Source organism: Pleurodeles waltl, chromosome 1_2, assembly GCF_031143425.1.
Source record: "Pleurodeles waltl isolate 20211129_DDA chromosome 1_2, aPleWal1.hap1.20221129, whole genome shotgun sequence".
NCBI classification, from domain to species: Eukaryota; Metazoa; Chordata; class Amphibia; order Caudata; family Salamandridae; genus Pleurodeles; species Pleurodeles waltl.
This window is the reverse complement of record NC_090437.1, coordinates 275,740,378-275,761,030: the sequence shown is the minus strand read 5'-3', so window position 1 is coordinate 275,761,030 and position 20,653 is coordinate 275,740,378. Positions and strand designations below refer to the sequence as shown.

At 45.8% G+C, this 20,653-nt stretch overlaps 1 protein-coding gene across 4 annotated transcripts in view; it reads left to right on the top strand.

The window, feature by feature from the left end:
- The window catches only part of UNC5C (unc-5 netrin receptor C), a 394,404-nt gene that overhangs the window by 315,178 nt on the left and 58,573 nt on the right, over positions 1–20,653 (top strand). For all 4 annotated transcript variants that reach the window (XM_069238193.1, XM_069238177.1, XM_069238185.1 and 1 more), the window contains one exon: positions 3,249–3,336. In XM_069238193.1, the coding sequence (XP_069094294.1) occupies positions 3,249–3,336 (88 nt within the window). The remainder of the gene's footprint in view (positions 1–3,248; positions 3,337–20,653) is intronic.

The window sequence follows — 20,653 nt, the reverse complement described above, 5'->3', positions numbered from 1 at the left end:
TTGTAACCAGCTTTCAAGTAAGTTTATTATTCTATTATGTGGGGAAAAATTATGTTCTTCGGAAGCCAAACCTTCCCTCTGTTTGCTGCAGGATACAGGCTCATGGCTTCTGCATTAACCCTGCCCATCCGTCACCCAAGGTTTGTAAACAACAGCGAGGGCACCAGAGGGTGGCTGTGGATGGACAATGTTCCTCCACTAGTTAGTGAAATGAGACACTGTCCACCTGAGTCATGAGACAAGGAATGATGAGTGCCAAGTAATGTTTTTACCTCCTGCCCCACCTCCATGAAGCCTGGCCTTCATCGAGACTCCTCGGCCCGTATTTATACTTTTTGACGCTAAACTGCGCTAACGCAGTTTAGCGTCAAAAAGATTTGCGCCGGCTAACGCCATTCTGAAGCGCCATGCGGGCGCCGTATTTATTGAATGGCGTTAGCCGGCGCAAGCAGACCGGCGCTGCCTGGTGTGCGTGGAAAAAAACCACGTACACCAGGCAGCGCCGGCGTTGGGAAAAATGGCGCTAGGCCGTCTTAAAAATGGTGCAAGTCAGGTTGACGCAAAAAATCGCCTCCACCCGATTTGCGCCATTTTTAACGACGCCCAGACGCCATTTACATGACTCCTGTCTTAGTAAAGACAGGAGTCATGCCCCCTTGCCCAATGGCCATGCCCAGGGGACTTATGTCCCCTGGGCATCGTCATTGGGCATTGAGGCATGTAGGGGGGCGCAAATCAGGCCCCCCTATGCCAAAAAAAAAAAAAAAAAAAAAAAAAATTATACTTACCTGAACTTACCTGAATGTCCCTGGGGTGGGTCCCTCCATCCTTGGGTGTCCTCCTGGGGTGGGCAAGGGTGGCAGGGGGGGTCCCTGGGGGCATGGGAGGGCAGCTGTGGGCTCATTTTGAGCCCACAGGTCCCTTAACGCCTGCCCTGACCCAGGCGCTAAAATCCGGCGCAAATGCGGGGTTTTTTGCCCCGCCCACTCCCGGGCGTCATTTTTGCCTGGGAGTATAAATACGACGCATTTGCGGTGCAGTCATTTTTTTAGACGGGAACGCCTACCTTGCATCTCATTAACACAAGGAAGGCGTTCACGCAAAAAAATGACGCTCTTTCCTCATACTTTGGCGCTAGACGCGTCTAACGCCAAAGTATAAATATGGCGTTAGTTTTGCGCCGAATTTGCGTCGAAAAAAACAACGCTAATTCGGCGCAAACGGAGTATAAATATGCCCCCTCATGTCTCCATTTTGATACTAGCCCTAGTTCTGTTGACCAGATCGTAGGGTATATTCGGGACCACTAGCAGTCAAGGGCCCAGATTCTAAAGGTGTCACGGAATGCTGTGCAACAGCCAAAAATGCTGTGCTGTGTTGCGTGACAGGGAGAGAGCAGGAGAATGCCATATTCACAGAGATAGGGCTCTCTCCTCCCCTCTCCCTAGCGCTGGGACTGGTTTCAGCTGCTGTGTGCCAGGCACACACCTTGGCGCCATAATGCTAGGGTGAGTGCCTGAGACTACCATAGGTTTTGTACAAGAGAGGTACCCCTTCTTGTACAAAATACTATGGCTAGACAAGTGAAAAACCTTTGTCCTACTTTGCAAGGGAGCTTTACAGTGCAGTGCACATGCAACGTCATAAAAGAAAGAAGAAATGAAAAAATTATCTTTTTAATGCCTGCTTTTCAACAGCGTTAATTTTTGGGGCTAACCCCTGTCTACTTATGCTAGTAGATAGGGATTAGCATCAAAAAGCATGGGTGGCTGCATGGGAACTCCCATGCACCACCCACGTAATTCCCCCTTGATTCAAAGTAATGCAAAGGAGTGTTTCGTGCTGCTTAGTGTTAATTTTGGCTACCTTCCAGCACAAAACAAGGAATTAGGAACAAGTGAATTAGAAAAAAATATTTTGTGCAAGTTAACATCACTTTTGTGGTGCTAACCCAGCTCCAAATGTGTGAGAATCTCCCCTACAGTGTTTTACCCTTACTCCCACATTCTAAGGAAGTGTGCGCTTTCTCATGTGGTTGAGTTGCCTGATTAGCGACTTAATTCTGGGGTGCTTAGAGAGAAGCATTTTAGCAACGCCTACTTTATGATAGGTTTATGCATCTCCAACCTGCAGGTTCTGTAACGTGAGAAGAAGCATCTCAGTGGGGCCCCTGCTGACCCAGGGCTTTCATACATATCTCAGGGAGCTTTCCCAGGTGAAATTGAAATGGCCCTTCACAACATTCTCAAGGATTTCCATCATTTCATGTTACAGCATTTGTTATAGACAATGTAGCTTATATGGCTGTGGCACACTAGAGGCTAGCTGCAGACTATATAAAACCACAAAACAGTGGTGTAACGAAACTTGAAGGCCCTCACTGCAAAGTACATTGAAGGACCCCCCATCCAGACTCACTGAGGATCGCTCAAGCCAGAGTACTGTGCTGAGGTGGCTCCCTGGAGCACAGCCGCCCTGCCCCCTGCACTTCAGGGGCTGTGAGGACCTTTGTTACAACACTTTAATAAAATAAATATGCTGTACTAAACAAGTCAGCGGTCTTAGCTTCTCACTGGTGGGCAGCCAGTCCTCCAGCTCTACTTCAAATAATAGATGCAGAGAGATAATCACAAGAAAGGACTCTAGTGCAAGAGCAGGTGCAGTGACATGTGAATGGACAGTTTAAACAATGGTGCACATAAGCCCTGGGCAATCAAGGCAGAAGTTGTCCTCTTTTTCATTAGAAATAGCATGAGTGAGAAACAGCATGCCGCCGGTAGAGGAAGTTCTTGCCATAAACATACTATACACATGTGTTGGGATTATTTGCAAACCCTGCCCCAGTGACTATTTCAAGACAAAGCAGTATGGACTTAACACAGGCCTGAAGCTGACTGAAAGACAAGGCCTGAAGCTGATGGAAGGCCCGGGAGAACTTTCTCTGCATCAGTTTGTGTAATGTGCTTTGTTGTGCAATTTTTAGGTGCCTAACACTCCATGGGGTTCCTTTCAAGATGCATATTCAAGAGAACAAGTAGAAAAGGGGAGGTCTTATTTTTTTGCAAACACTGCTTGGAAAGACATGTTTTCTTTATTAAGCAAATGATCCTTCAAAGTAATACTGAGATGTGCAAAATATGAAAGCATATGTATGTCAATAATTTTGATGTAAAGGGCCTGCCTTGCATTAGTATGCTTGTCTTGATTCAATTTACTCTTGTAACTTGGTCTAACCCTCTTTTCTGCAGGAGTGAGCCTGTTGATTCCAGCGGGGGCTGTGCCACCGGGGAGGGTGTACGAGATGTTTGTGACGGTCCATAGGAAAGAGAACATGTGGTAAGATCCTGGTGTTTGTTTCATAAGATTGTATGTTTATGCTAACAAAGTAATCAGTAGCTGATACAGCAAGACTGCTGAGTTGGCTGAAAGTCACACCACGATAGTGATCCTTGGAGCACAGCCATCTCCACTCTTTCAGTAAAACAGCATTGTGCGGGAGAATTGTGGGGTGAGCGCCCCACTTTGTTAGCTCTTGATTTTAATAGTGAGGCAACTCTTTACGGCAGTATCCTCAGCTCCGTTAACTCTTGTGAAAATCTTTGACCTTAGTTTGTTGACATAATGCTGTTTCAAGTCCTACTTTGCTCCTATTTGAGACTATGAAGGTTTGACAAACTAGTACCCTGAGAAATCAACTGTGGGAAAAAATTGTAGATAAAGGCCAAAGGATAATAGTGGTACATGTGGCTGTACTGGAAATGGTTCCACCGTTAGGAATATTTAGTGAGTGAGTGTGCTTACTGTCTTGTTGCATCCTGCCGAGGTTGGTGCAATAACTACCATTATATTGGATGCAAATAAAACTACTAGATTCATAAACCTAAACCCAAGATCAAAATCCCATATGAAGTGTAGCACTAAATTGAGTTAATATTTTGACAACATAACAGATGCAGTCGATTCCAAGAAATTCACACGACATATGCTGCAGTTGTGTTGCTTTAATGATAGAAATACTGTAAAGAAATAATAATGTGTTGTGATGCCAATTATTTTATAATTGCCGAGGTGTAATATTTTGAAACAGAAGCAAAGTGGCTTTGGCTTGAGCTGCATGGATGTGGATTCTGTGCTCCTTATGTGCAGGTTGCAGCAATGTACACACCTCTCTAAAGTACAATGGGGGGGTGCACGGAAGGGATAGCCAGGAGCATTTTTTGACTGTAGCTAAAAATAAGCAAATGCAATAACTGAGTGTATGAAATTAGGAAATTATAGATTAAACAATTAAGCAGAAAATTTAAAGCGTCAGGCTTGCAGCAATCTTCAGTGACACCTACTAACTTGAATAGCTCCAGGGAAAGTTAAGAAAATTACCAAAGTCCTAAACCTGGGTCATGGCATAGGTAGAAGGGCTTATCAAGCACTCAAGCATGTTGTAAAAAAGGAGGCTTAAAACCCATAGCTACATATGATTCAATGGTGATGACCCCCGGGGTGTTGAGCTTCATTCAAAGGGAACTCCGACAGAGAAGAAAGGCTCTCTGCTGAAATAGCGAAGGCCCCAGTGCCCATCTTTGACCGTTAAATGCTCGACGATTGGATATTTACCTTTGATGAATTAAAAGTTGTGTTTGAACACCCTTACAAAATGATAGTGGCAGCCTCTCTCCCTCATCCATTGAAAGTTGATGTAGTGAGCTGGAATTCCGATCTAGCTCTTGTGCCTCAATCATTGCCAGCCGAAACATGGTGGCAGCTGCTCCCAGAGCCCTTGAGAATCAAACATAGTCCTGGGCTTTAGGTCTCTTGTTGAATACTGGTGTAGATCAGACCGAACTCCACTTCTCTATTAAATATACATTCTTATTTTATAAACTAAAAAAAAGCCTGTCTAACTCTCCACATGCCGCAAGTAAGTTGGGCCATAACTAGTGAGACGCTGGCATATCAAAGAAGCAGTAGGAAATTAGATACCGCAGGGCTTTTAACAGGCGCAAATAAAACAGTGAGAGTGGAAAATAGTGCTGCATGACTGCAGGGGTGCTGGCGCACAAAGACAAGTCATCATGCTTCCTCGAAGGAGCACTGTATGAATCATGTTTACCCCATGTCAACATGATAGGGCATGTGTTCAGTATGAATTAGCAGATGAACACTGGCGAGGCTTCACTTTGATGTGGTCCGCTTCTTGGATGAAGTTAACAAATCATACAATAGCAACCAGAAAATTCTTTGTGGGTAATTACAAGTCAGGCACACATTTTGTGTGGTTATTACGCGCCTGCAATACGCAATTCCACAGGATGTTGTAATTAACACATGAGCTATTATGGCACCATTCCAAGGGGCATTTTACAAGCTCCCTGTGCCTCCTTGCACCACATTAGCGTAATTTTTTTATGCCAATGTGGTGTTAAGGAGGCATTTTCATCATGCCATATTTACAAAGTGCAAGCATTATGGCACTTTGTAACCCCCTTGCACCACATTATGCCTGCGGCAGGCATAATGTATGCAAGGGGGCAGTTCACCCATTAGGAGGCGCAGAAAAATGACGCAGTGAAATCTTCACCAAAGTGGTCCTTTATTAGCTCCATAATTTGTGGCGCTAATCCACCAAAGCGTCACAAAAGCTTCAACATTTTTGACAGAGGTAGTCTGTTATTTGCATGGTTTTCCTCTATTTCAAAGTGCGCAAAAACAACATTTTTGTCATATTTAGTCACAATATTTGCACCAGGTTGTACTTGTTGAAATCGCTAGGGCAAAAACCTGCAGGTTGTGCAATTTGCACAAAATTCATTTCTGATTGTGGCAGAAAATGGATTATTGGTCCAATTCATGATTAGTGCCTGAGTTACAAAGAGTGGCTTTGGTGGTCACCTAGAGTTTTTATGAACAGATGCTTACAGGGTAAATAAATAGCATTTTCCTTCTGCATATTTGGTAATAAATGATGTACAACTGTAACAATGGGGTTTCAGTGTGTCTTTCTGTGTTTATTCGTGCATAGTTAGCATAAGCTTGCTGCTGGTGTTGTTACAAGCAGGGCTTGTGCGCCGTAAAAAGGTATTGCCTCATAATTATGTTAAATGCTGAAATCTACTTTACATGTATTTGACATGATTTTTCCCACTTGGCTTTCTGTACATTTGGACCTTATTAGATAAAACAGCACCTGGTTACTAGGAGAGCATGTGTCTTTCTCAAAGTAACTTTGAGTCCAAATGCTGCAAAACAGTCAGTGTGTGTACTTGTGGAAGGCAGGGTTTAGTGCAAGGCCCTCAGTTTTTCAGGACCTCTGAGTTTCTGAAAAAGGCATGCAGTGTAAACTCAGCCGGCTCACTCAACTGGAAAATAAACACAAGTAAACAACACATTTTTACCGGAGTGTACAGTCCCAATTTTCTGGTCCACTTGTTCATTCAAGCAAGGCTAGGCTACGAAGTTGAGTCAGTCTTAATCCTTCTAGGAGGATTTCCAAATGGCCAGTTTCGTAGCTGCGCCCTGCATGGTTCTTGAATCAAAATGGCCGCGCCGTTTAACAGTCCCGCGCTTACAAAACCCAAGGGCGCCTGTGAAAGTCACCTTTGTTCATTGAACGTAAAAACCTGTGAATCACGGAGTTAGTCAATGCCCTCTTCTGTTGAACTGGGAAGGAGCGATCTGCCAGTGGTTTTTGATAAATACAGGATTAAGGAAAAGAAACATAACTATGCAAATGGAGTAACCACAAGCTGTGTTAGCGATGGAAGACTCTTTTGTCGAGTCGGTAGCGCTCGGTGGGCGGACGCGGTTTTCCTCTCTTTTTTCCTATGCTTATTTTTCTGCATGTGCATAAATGTCCAGTGTACAGATTGTCGTTTTGCTGAATGGGGTGTGCTTGCAGTAGCGGTGGGAGAGCCAATAACTAAAGAGGGAGACCTGAACCAGAGCTGAGCCCAGGGTCGTCTCTGGCTCTAAGAGGACAGCCCTGAAAATATTTGTCATGTAAATCAAGCAACACAAATTATGATGGAATATAAGGTGTCTTCAAAATTCAAAATTGTGTATTTCTTTTACACACAGAAACGTTTCGACTTGCTACATCAGGTCATTTGAGAAGTATTTCTTAAAAGTGACTTTTTAAACATTAACTAAGAAACATTCCTGTTCATTACTGATGACAATGCTCTTAGGCCTGTATTTATACTTTTTTAGCGCCGCATTTGCGCTGCTTTTTAACGCAAAAGCGGCGCAAACGCACAAAATACAACTGTGGCCCATATTTATACGTTTTTAGCGTCGCATTTGTGCCGCTTTTGCGTCAAAAAGCGGCGCAAATGCGGCGCTAAAAAAGTATAAATATGGGCCTGTATTTTGTAAGTTTGCGCCGCTTTTGCGTAAAAAAATGGCGCAAATGCAGCACTAAAAAAGTATAAATATGGGCCTTAGGGAGCTAAGAGCCTCATTTACAAGAAAATGGCGCAGCGTGGTGCACACCAAAATAGGCAGCGCTGCACTGCAATACTTAAAAAATGCAGGGATGTGCTGTATTTACAAAAATAGAGCACATACCTGTGTTTCCCCTATTAGCTGCCTAGCGCCAGTGCAGGCACCCTTCCACCATAGTGCAAGAGTGCCTGCGTTGAAGGGAAAGATTGTTTATGTGCAGGAAGGTGTCCCTTCCTGCACATAAAGAATAAATAATGGCGATTTGTTACATCTATGTGTGCTGCAGAATGCAGCACGCATAGAAGTAGCAAATCGTCATTATTTAATGATTGTTTATATGCAGGAAGGAAGACCTTCCCGCACATAAACAATAATCAATGGCTTTTTTTCTGTTTCTATGTGTGCTGCAGAATGGAAAAATGAGGAGAAATAAAAGTATTTCTCCTCATTGTGCTATGCCTACGCCACCCTGGGGTGGTGTTAGTTTTTGGCGCTGCCTCAGGTTTACAATTTATCGTTAAGTCTGGAGCAGCCTCAAAATGCAATGGATGTTGTGGTGGAACGCCAACAGCAACACCTATTGCACACCCCCTGTCACGCTAAGTGATGCATGTAAGAGGCCATATTTGCAAGGTGGTGTTAAGCCACAGAAAGTGGCTTAACGCTGACTTGTAAATATGGCGAAGGGCACTGCACCACCAGGGCGTCCCTAAAAGTGACGCTCCGGTGTTGCAAGGGCCTCGCAAATGAGGCCTAAGTCTGGAGAGATTTGTACCCTATATGTCACCTTGATTCTTAAAATAGAGCAATATTAAGTGATAGTGAATGAAACACAGAGAAGGTTTTTGTGCACCACACATCCTGAACTAATATTTTAAAGATGCTCTCATATGTGATAACGAGGAAAAAGGAGACTCAGAGAAATAAAGTATATGCCTAGGATCACATAATTTGGTCAAGCAGAGAAACCTGGATTGACACTTAGAGGGATATTTATACTCTGTTTGTGCCGAATTGGCATAATTCTTTTTACACAAATGTGGTGCAAAACTAACTCCATATTTATAGTTTGACGTCAGACACGTCTAATGCCAAAATATAGGAGTTTGCACGGCTTTTTGGATGCATGCACCTACCTTACGTCAATGACATGCAAGGTAGGTGTTCCCATCTATAAAATGGTGCTATCCCCCCATAGGCCCATTCATCCCCCCATGCTAAAATTATGCACAGGTGGGAGGAGGGGCCAAATAATGGTGCAAAGCTTGCTTTGCACCATTATTTAACGCCTGGGTCAGACCAGGGGTTAGGGAACCTATTGACCCATTTCCATGGTTAAACACAGTGGAAAGGGACCAAAGGTGCCCTCCCGAAGCCCCAGGAACACCCCCACCCCCACCAGATCCCATCCCAGGTACGTCCAGGTAAGTACTTTGTTTTTTTTGCCATCAGGGGCCCTAGCTCAGGGCCCCCTACATGGCACAGGGTGCAATGGCCATGCCCAGGGGACACTTGTCCCCTCTGCTGGCCATTGGGGTGGTGGGCATGACTCCTGTCTTTCCTAAGACAGGAGTCCTGTTTTTGGTGGTTGTGTGCCAGGAAATGTGCTAGTCTAGTTAGAGGTATTTTTTTGCCTCTAACCAGGCTAGCATCATTTTTTGACGCACAACCCCCTCCTTCCCTACTGCCACCCCCACCCGGCTAGCATCTTTTTTGAAGACTTTAGCTCAAGTTTAGCATTCCTTGCACCATACCTTTAATATGGTGCCTGGCTGGCACTGTGGAATGGCGCAAGCCAGTGCTATACTTTTTGCCGCAAAACTGCGTTTGTGCACTTTTGCGGCAAAAATATAAATCTGGGCCTAAATTTTCCAGTTTCACACTGTGCAATTCAGCATGGGTTCACTTTCTGATATCAAATGTTATTGCTTTGTTTTTAATTCTTAAAGAGGGATATTAGAGCATGGGTGGCAGACAAAATTTACGTTTTATTTTTGGAAGTATCACATAGTGCGAACCTTGCTTCACAACAGATACAGACAACATTACACTGTGTTCTGTCAGTGCAGGAGATCTGCTCGAATTCAAACATGGTTCCCCATGTCACATAACTGGCGATGTAGTCACTAGGCCACATCCTCCTATGAAAGCTTGGCTGGTTTTTGGCTTGAGGTTCCAAGACGACCTTGAGCTGAGCCAGAGCTAGGCATCTGGCTTGAGCTTTCAGTGGCTCGCCCACCTCTAGCTTGCAGGCAGTCATTTTAGGTCTGGTATTAGCCAAGAGCTTTTGATTTGACTAAAAATTATATATTAATAATGTACTTCTAATGGCTTTTAGCCATCTCTTTCCATCCATTGGGCTGTTATGGTGTCATTCATATTTTTCTTCTGTCTATTACAGAATGAAGCAATTGATCCGCACACTTCAGCCATTGGCTAACCTCACTGTGAGTGATAGCATTCTGCCCCTTCACAAGGAGCACACAAAGTAGTTCTCTTAAGTCTCGGGAAATACTATGACAATGTGTGCTTTTGAGACCAAAAATATTTTTACTTTTAGCTAATGTTTGTTTTAGATTGACAAGCGCATATCAGTTTCCCAGCAATAAAAGGGTCAATAAACATGCGAAAACCATCACTGACTAATTCCAAAGACTGACAGCCAGTGCCAATCTGCAAATGCATTTTTAAGAATGGTGTGCTTCAAGGTTTTGGGATGGAGGTTGACATCTGTGGTGCCATGTAGAAGGGCTGTGTTTCAGATGTGAATACTGTTACTAATTGTGGTATAATTTTTGGGACATTCCACTTCCATTTCTCATCTAAGAGTGCTCATTCCCCAGACTCTGGAAGCATCTATACTTGAGAGCAAACGTGTGTCCTTCTGCTTACACATGCGAACCCCTTAATCACCAATCAAGCACATTATATCACAGAATGAATTGGTCATAGATCCATAGGCTTTGAATGGTCGTGCCATCTAGGATTGAAGGAAGCTCACAAATCTTGCAAAAAATCGTACAGTTATCAATAAGTATAGGTGTGTAGCTGTCAAAGGTAATCCAGGTGCAGTGGTGTCATGGTCCAGAAGCCTGAGAATTCCACTTTGTGAGTCAACAAGCAGGCATTGGAACCATTTCCCCTGGTGGCACCAAGACACATTGCACGTGTGCTATGCCATTGGATAGTGTCCTTAATGAATCCACAAATGGCATCACCAGATAGGGTGATCAGACCTCCTGGATTGTCCAGGACAGTCCAATTTATTGGAGGTACGTCTTGGTGTACTGGCAGTGTTTTCAATACATGTCCCAGATTTAAGAGAGGGGGCAGGTGACCAAGAGCTCTGCCTTGAAATGCTGCTCATAGATCTGACATTCTCTTCTGATGATGCTTAATGGAGGGCACTCTAAAGGCATCTCTTTGCGAAAATGACTACTCCATTCTCTCAACTTCATTTAGAGAGAAGGATAGCAGCAGAGCTTCAGATGCAACATGCCACACAGCATACCATTGCATTCCTTACTTTTGCAGCATATGCCATTTTAAACCAATTGCAAAATTTTTGTTTGTGACCTGCAATTCAGGCATGACAATAAAAAAAAGCAGAGAGTCTGCACAGAGCAGTTCAGATCTGTTGGCACCACCATATCAGTAGTTTCTGTTGCCAGGGTTCACAACCCTAACCCTGAATTGACATAGTATTTGCCATGTTTTTATGCTGTATATTGAAAATTAAAATAAATCAGCACATTTGCATTTAATGTCCTCTGTGATTATCACCAGAATGTTCTGCAATGGATATCACTATTAGGGGCATATTTACAAGCCCCTAGCGCCTTCTTGCGCCACTCTAGAATCTCTTTTTTTTATGCTAAGGCGGCATCAAGGAGGTCTTTTCCTCATGCCAGATTAACAAAGTGGCACAATGCAAGCATTGCAACACTTTGGAACCCCTTACGCCACATTTTGCTTGCGCCAGTCATAATGTATGTAAGGGGGGGCCGTTCCCTAGTTAGGAGAGCCCAGAAATATGGCGCAGTGAAATTTACGAGATTTCACTGCACCATTTTTCCCATCATTTTTAATGCCTACCTAAGGCAGGCATTAATGTGACGCTACCATTGTTTCCAATGGGCCTCCCCACGAATTGCTGGACTAGCGCCATACTTTTTGGCACTAGTCGACCAATGTGCCTCATTAGCATAAACAATGTTGACGTTATTCAGCTAATTTGCGCCATGGTGCACCGTATTGTAAATATGGCATTACCATGGTGACGTTAAGGGGTGCAGGGGGACGCAAGAAAAGTGCTGCATCGTAGCTGATGCACCACTTTCATGTAAATATGCCCCTTAGTGTAAAAGTCACATGTATGTAACATTGTCTTTAGCTTCAGTGTTATTGTAAACTTCTTTGAAGAGGGCTATCATTATTGTCCTACTTCTATGTCAGTAGAATGTCCTGGTTTGTGGTTTTGGAAATCTGTTCAGCTATCACCAGAGCCACACATGACTGTTGCAGACTCTATGGTAGCTATGGTAGATTCTATTCCTATTCCACACTTGAGTGCGTGCCCTTACCACTTTATGATTAAGAACAGCCCCACCACTCAAAAGCTACATTATGACCTCTTTCTGACATCAAGCCTGTCAAAACCATATGTGCGCATTGTATGAAGACCGAATCAGTTGTTAATGTACATGCTTTGCACGCTTCTGCCATCTAGTGGAGGGATTCAGGCAGTGTTTAATATGTCAAAGAATTAGTGCGAGGGCCCAAAGTTTTGCTCAGAAGTCTGCAGCTGGCTGTCAGTAGTCTTAATTACAGCCCATGCCTCTCCATCCACCCCCAGACATTCTTCTCCCCTTTATCTCACTCTTTCAGATTACGCTTCAGTGCTGATTTCTTTGTTTATCACTTTTTTCTATCTTGCTCATCTTTATGTTATCTTTCTGCTTCACAAGCTTAACCTTGGCAATAAACACTCTAAGGCCCTGATTTTGCATTCAGGGATAACGTCGAGCCCTGTGTAAACCCATGTTTGCATAGGAATTGGAATTCGTAGCTTTCCTCTGATAAATTCCAATAGGTCAAACCTCATACGAAAAGGCCCGGAAAAAAAGCCAAACAAACAGAATCTGGTGTGTTTAATAAACGATTTCGTATGCTATTCCTTGTTTTTCTGCTGAAATCTTGGAACAGTAGGTATTTGCAATACACGGTAAATACCACACCCTGGGGTAATGGTATTTAACTACCAGAAAAACGGAATATTTATAGTTTGGCCAAAGAAATATGAACTTTGATTTTTGTTGCTTCAGAAGAAGGTTGTCGTTATAATATGTGGGCCAGTACCGTTGACCTACAAGTATATCAACTTGTCAATATCGACTGCCAAGATATTGCCAACCTAAGCATGCATATGGATTTGCATATTTACTATCCATAATTCCACATCTACTTTCATTAGTAAATATTATGGAGTCGATGTCTTGGTAGATGGATTCTGTTTTGTGATAGTACACCTTCGGAACAGCAAAGGAACAAAACAGCACATGCCTGTGTAAAGATGAAGCGGAGAGCCATGCGGGCTCTCCGTGCTTAACAGCGTGCTCGGCGTGTCCGGGAGGGGCACGGAGCACGAGCCTATAAATAAAGAACGAACTGCGGTGACGCAGTTCCGAGTGTGCCAGCAACCAACAAGGTCTATGCGTGGTTCTTCTGAGCGCAGCGCCACGTGTCTACAATGGCGACGAGTGGGATCCGCAACATCGCGCTAGCAATCGTTATAAAATAAACAGGAAGGCATAGCGGTGATTAAAAGATACCTGAAACGTGGTGCAGTGTCGGCCAATTAAAAAAAAAAAAACAAGTGGTGCGGTGTTGGCCGCAGTGAAGTGGTGAAGGCCGTAGGTGGAGCCCGATCGCCTCGTGCTGCATATCGCGTCGGAAGAAGGAAGAAGGCAGCTCGGCTTCCCGGTCGGGAAGCCTAACACGGTGAGCCCTGCCCCACCCCCAGACGAGGATTGAGCCGTGGAGCGGATCGCTCCATCCAGCGCCCCTCCTCCTCAACCACCAGGAAATCTGCAACTCCCAGTACAGCTCAATAATAGTATTCACTCTTCAATTGCTTCATTACCACCGTTTAGCCAACTGATTGACCCAGCCACAGCTGCGCCAAGGTGGCGTTTGTGGATAAATCGTCTAGAAAACTATTTTTGCGCTACCAGAGAGATAGATGGAGCAGTACGCAGGTCTGTAATGCTGCTGATGGGTGGAGAGGAGCTACAGGAGCTTTTTGATTCTCTCCCTGATACAGGGGATAAAGACAATTTTGACGCAGCAGTGACCGCTTTGAATAGGCATTTTGATCCTCAACTTAACTCCGATTTCAAACGTTTTAAGCTGAGACAGGCGCAACAGACCGAGGTCGAGTCAATGGACATGTTTTATGCCAGGTTAAGAAAATTGGTGAGTTCGTGTACAGGACTCAACCAACAAGAAGAAATACGAGCACAGATAATTCAAGGATGTCGGTCTAATGCTTTGAGAAAGCTTATTCTTCGGCAACAGGGCATGTCCCTTGATGATATTCTAATTCTGGCGAGGTCACATGAGTTGTCAGCTGTGCGAGCAGATGCCATGGCGGCAGTGAGAGGTCAGTCGTTAGCGGCTGCGTCGTCGATTCGTCCAGTCCAAGTCAAAGAGGAACAGGTGGATGCCGTTCAGACACGCCAGGCAACATCTCGTAAGCTGAACCCTGCTAAACCGGGTGATAGAGCCTGTGGAAGCTGCGGCTATGAACATCGGCCAAACGCAGGGTGCCCGGCAAAAGGGCTGTAAGGAAATGCCTCCTTGGCATGGTTGCCCCCTGACTTTTTGCCTTTGCTGATGCTATGTTTACAATTGAAAGTGTGCTGAGGCCTGCTAACCAGGCCCCAGCACCAGTGTTCTTTCCCTAACCTGTACTTTTGTATCCACAATTGGCAGACCCTGGCATCCAGATAAGTCCCTTGTAACTGGTACTTCTAGTACCAAGGGCCCTGATGCCAAGGAAGGTCTCTAAGGGCTGCAGCATGTCTTATGCCACCCTGGAGACCTCTCACTCAGCACAGACACACTGCTTGCCAGCTTGTGTGTGCTAGTGAGGACAAAACGAGTAAGTCGACATGGCACTCCCCTCAGGGTGCCATGCCAGCCTCTCACTGCCTATGCAGTATAGGTAAGACACCCCTCTAGCAGGCCTTACAGCCCTAAGGCAGGGTGCACTATACCATAGGTGAGGGTACCAGTGCATGAGCATGGTACCCCTACAGTGTCTAAACCAAACCTTAGACATTGTAAGTGCAGGGTAGCCATAAGAGTATATGGTCTGGGAGTCTGTCAAACACGAACTCCACAGCACCATAATGGCTACACTGAAAACTGGGAAGTTTGGTATCAAACTTCTCAGCACAATAAATGCACACTGATGCCAGTGTACATTTTATTGCAAAATACACCCCAGAGGGCACCTTAGAGGTGCCCCCTGAAACTTAACCGACTGTCTGTGTAGGCTGACTAGTTCCAGCAGCCTGCCACACCAGAGACATGTTGCTGGCCCCATGGGGAGAGTGCCTTTGTCACTCTGAGGCCAGTAACAAAGCCTGCACTGGGTGGAGATGCTAACACCTCCCCCAGGCAGGAGCTGTGACACCTGGCGGTGAGCCTCAAAGGCTCACCCCTTTGTCACAGCCCAGCAGGGCACTCCAGCTTAGTGGAGTTGCCCGCCCCCTCCGGCCATGGCCCCCACTTTTGGCGGCAAGGCTGGAGGGAACAAAGAAAGCAACAAGGAGGAGTCACTGGCCAGTCAGGACAGCCCCTAAGGTGTCCTGAGCTGAAGTGACTCTAACTTTTAGAAATCCTCCATCTTGCAGATGGAGGATTCCCCCAATAGGGTTAGGATTGTGACCCCCTCCCCTTGGGAGGAGGCACAAAGAGTGTGTACCCACCCCCAGGGCTAGTAGCCATTGGCTACTAACCCCCCAGACCTAAACACGCCCTTAAATTTAGTATTTAAGGGCTACCCTGAACCCTAGAAAATTAGATTCCTGCAAACTACAAGAAGAAGGACTGCTTAGCTGAAAACCCCTGCAGAGGAAGACCAGAAGACGACAACTGCCTTGGCTCCAGAAACTCACCGGCCTGTCTCCTGCCTTCCAAAGAACTCTGCTCCAGCGACGCCTTCCAAGGGAACAGCGACCTCTGAATCCTCTGAGGACTGCCCTGCTTCGAAAAAGACAAGAAACTCCCGAGGACAGCGGACCTGCTCCAAAAAGACTGCAACTTTGTTTCGAGGAGCAGCTTTAAAGACCCTGCAATCTCCCCGCAAGAAGCGTGAGACTTGCAACACTGCACCCGGCGACCCCGACTCGGCTGGTGGAGAACCAACACCTCAGGGAGGACCCCCGGACTACTCTCCGACTGTGAGTACCAAAACCTGTCCCCCCTGAGCCCCCACAGCGCCGCCTGCAGAGGGAATCCCGAGGCTTCCCCTGACCGCGACTCTCTGAAACCTAAGTCCCGACGCCTGGAAAAGACCCTGCACCCGCAGCCCCCAGGACCTGAAGGACCGGACTTTCACTGCAGAAGTGACCCCCAGGAGTCCCCCTCCCTTGCCCAAGTGGAGGTTTCCCCGAGGAAGCCCCCCCTTGCCTGCCTGCAGCGCTGAAGAGATCCCTTGATCTCTCATAGACTAACATTGCGAACCCGACGCTTGTTTCTACACTGCACCCGGCCGCCCCCGTGCTGCTGAGGGTGAAATTTCTGTGTGGGCTTGTGTCCCCCCCGGTGCCCTACAAAACCCCCCTGGTCTGCCCTCCGAAGACGCGGGTACTTACCTGCAAGCAGACCGGAACCGGGGCACCCCCTTCTCTCCATTCTAGCCTATGCGTTTTGGGCACCACTTTGAACTCTGCACCTGACCGGCCCTGAGCTGCTGGTGTGGTGACTTTGGGGTTGCTCTGAACCCCCAACGGTGGGCTACCTTGGACCAAGAACTGAACCCTGTAAGTGTCTTACTTACCTGGTAAAACTAACAAAAACTTACCTCCCCCAGGAACTGTGAAAATTGCACTGTGTCCACTTTTGAAATAGCTATTTGTGAATAACTTGAAAAGTATACATGCAATTGAAATGATTCAAAGTTCCTAATGTACTTACCTGCAATACCTTTCAAACAAGATATTACATGTTAAATTTGAACCTGTGGTTCTTAACATAAACTAAGAAAATATATTTTTCTATACAAAACCTATTGGCTGGATTTGTCTCTGAGTGTGTGTACCTCATTTATTGTCTATGTGTATGTACAACAAATGCTTAACACTACTCCTTGGATAAGCCTACTGCTCGACCACACTACCACAAAATAGAGCATTAGTATTATCTATTTTTACCACTATTTTACCTCTAAGGGGAACCCTTGGACTCTGTGCATGCTATTCCTTACTTTGAAATAGCACATTCAGAGCCAACTTCCTACAAGGGCAATCGTGCAACCGCTGTGGTAAGCTAAATCATTTTGCGAAGGTGTGTAGGTCCAGGAAGAACAAACCAACAGAACAGAAAGGAAGAGACGTGAATGTTAGAGCTGTATCCAAAAGTGCGGATGAAGCAAGGGATCATGCGACAGCGAGTGGTTCGGTCTTGGAGGAAGATGAAGAAGAGGACATTTTTGTAATATCCTTTACAGGTGGTAAACAAGGGAAAAAGAGACCGCCGCCCATGAGTGATGTTCACGTCAATGGCACACTGGTCTCTGTGCTCATTGACACAGGAGCGTCTGTCAACGTTATGGACGAAACCCTTTTCAAGAAGTTAGTACCTGCCCCGCCGATCACCTCGACAGCTTCTAAAATATATAATTATGGGGGGAGAGACCCCCTTCCCCTCAAAGGAACCGTGGAAGTGGCTGTAAGCAGTGGAAGTAGATCAACAGAGGCAAAGTTTTATGTCGTGGCTGGGGATCGTGGCACATTGCTAGGATGTCACACGGCTGAAGAGTTGGAGCTGGTGTTTTTTGCGCGTCAGGTATATGACACTCAAGTGGAACGTCTTCTCAATTAATTCCCACAACTGTTTGAGGGGCTAGGACGTTTGAAGGGAAAACGCATCAAACTACACGTAGACCACAACGTGGTTCCTGTGGCTTTGCGGCATCGTCGGGTGCCATTTCATCTACGGCCGGTCGTTGAGAAGGAGTTACAGTTGTTGGAAGAACAAGGAGTCATCGAAAAAGTGGATGGACCTACGCCCTGGGTGTCACCGTTGGTGATAGCACCAAAACCGAAACAGCCGGGAGCAATTCGTCTCTGTGTTGATATGCGCCTACCAAATAAAGCCATCCGGAGAGAGAGACACATAACACCCACTATGGACGACATTATTGCGGATCTGACTGGGGCCCAGTGGTTTTCAAAGTTGGATCTCAATGCGGGGTATCATCAGCTAGAACTGGATCCGGAGAGCCGGAATATTACTACCTTCTCGACACATGTGGGATTAAGAAGGTACAAGAGACTAAGTTTTGGAGTGTCGTCAGCTGCAGAAGTGTTTCAGAATGCAATTCGTGAAACGTTGTCAGGGTTACAGGGCGTAATCCATTTAAGTGATGACATCTTGATATACTCCAAGACTAGAGAAGAGCATCATCGTCATCTGAGGGCAACATTGAAAAGGTTGGCTGACTCAGGGCTAACACTTCACAAGAAGAAGTGTGCCTTCTATCAAAACTCGGTGGAGTTTTTCGGATATGTGTTTTCCAAAGATGGTCTGCAAGTGGACCCACGAAAGGCGGAAGCAATCCGTCAGGCGCCTGTTCCGCAAAATCCAACGGAAGTTCGCAGTTTTCTAGGAATGGCCACATATTGCGGAAGGTTCATACCACAGCTTGCCACCATGTCTGAACCTCTTCGGCGACTCACAAAAGGGCAACACAGTTGGGACTGGACTCAGGATGCGCAACAAGCATTTATGGATATTAAAAATGCGTTGCTCGATAAAGCGACTATGGCCTATTTCAATCCCAGTAAGAAAACTGAAGTGGTGGTGGATGCGAGCCCTGTAGGGCTTGGAGCTGTGCTTTTACAAGAACAGCGGCATCAAGAATGGATCCCTGTTGCATACGCCAGTCGGGCATTGTCTGCGGTGGAAACACGATATGCACAGATCGAGCGTGAAGCCTTAGCCATTCGATGGGCGTGCCGCCATTTTCACCTGTACTTATATGGACATGAATTTCAAGTGGTGACCGACCACAAGCCCTTGGTCCCATTGTTTACAGGTGGCACACGTCTTGCACCTCCGAGAATTGAGCGATGGACTGTTCTACTTCAACCTTATAGATTCTCGGTTGTATATCGCCCTGGTGCTAATAATCCTGCGGATTATCTGTCTCGACACCCGTCTCCGCAGGTGTTTGATGTTCATCAAGAACAGGACGAAGAAAGTACTGAAGTTTTTGTTAGCATGATTGTGCAGTCGGCATGCCCTAATGCTCTTCTCATATCTGACATTGTAAACGCAACCCAAGAAGATGCCATGTTGAGTCATGTCAAAGAAGCGTTAAGTCACAAAAGGTGGAAGTATTTTCTAGAGAAGACCCACATGTCCTGCCCTGATCAAAAGGCAGCTATGCAGAGTATATGGAAGGTGCGAGATGAGCTGTCTACCGACAACGATGGGTTGGTTCCGAGGGGAAGGCGAATCGTGCTTCCACAGTGTCTCTGGTCGAGGGTGATTGAGCTGGCTCATCAAGGGCACCAAGGGGCTGCTAAAACCAAAGCGAGGTTACGTGCTAAGGTCTGGTTCCCGGGTATGGATACTCAGGTTGATGAGATGGTTGGGAGATGTCATTCCTGCATCATTACGTCAATAGAGCCTCCAAGTTGTCCAGTGGTAACTGAACCGGCCACTCTGAAACCATGGGCTAAAGTGAGCATGGACTTTGGAAGTTTCCCGGATGGGAGATTGACTGCTGTTCTGATTGATTCATATACCAAATTCCCGGTGGTGGAAGTTGTATCATCAACAGCGTTTGAAAATGTACGTCCAGTTTTACAAAAAACGTTTGCTTTGTTTGGTCTGCCTGATGAGATTCGAACGGATAATGGTCCTCCGTTCCAAAGGCAAGAGTTCAGGTCATACCTGGATGGTCTAGCAATCCGTCATCGGAAGATAATGCCTTATTGGCCTCAGGCAAATGGAGACGTGGAAAGGTTCATGCGAACTCTAAACAGGGCTCTAAGAATTGGAGTAGAACGAAAGGAAGACAGTGAACAATGTCTGTACCAATTTTTGAGTGCTTACCGTCAAACGCCTCATAGCACCACTGGGTGTGCTCCCTCCTCTTTGATGTTCAAAGTATCTCCACATGATTGTATTCCCTCAGGTCCTAAATGGAAACCTCCTGTCTTAGACGCCAAAGCCACTCAGAACCGGCGAGAAGCTACTAATTTGCGGGCGAGTGCCCAACTGAGAGCTAAGTATCAAGGGTTTCAAGAAGGAGATCGAGTGGTAGTGAGATGTCGGCGAGGAGGAGGAAAGTTTAGAACGCCATTTGAACCTGATGTGTGGGAAATAATTGGCATAAAGGGATCCATGATAACGGCTGCCAGAGGGAGACAAAGAGTGACACGAAATGTATCACATTTCAAGAGGGCTGGTCTAAGAGAGTCTAATAGTGAAGAAGGAGAAATCAAAGACATGACATTCAATTCACCGCCATTGACTGAAGAAGGGAATGGTGTGGCTGAGCCAATGGTGATCGAGCAAACCCGGCCTAGTTCTGTTTTTGAACATGGGAGTGGTATAACTAGAAGTACGAGATATGACCTGCGCCCGAATCCTGTGCCGAACAGTCAGCTGAAAGACTTTGTTTGTCGAATATGACTGTTTGGAAATCAAGTGTTGGGGTCGTCTGTTATTGCAAGCACACTGTGGGAAGAACGATGTAGACAGTGTAAACCGACCTCCAGCTGTTTAAAGCCGACTCTGTGAGTGACACCCGGACTTCGGGAGTTAAGAGACAAAAGTTAGTGTGTTTTCAGTTATTCGTTGTTTGGGACATTTCATTCAATTTTTGTTTTTGTTTTAACCTTTTTGTACGATAATATTTTCATTGATGGTTTAAGTGTGTCTTGTTAATCCCTGTCCATGTGGAGTAAAACATGGG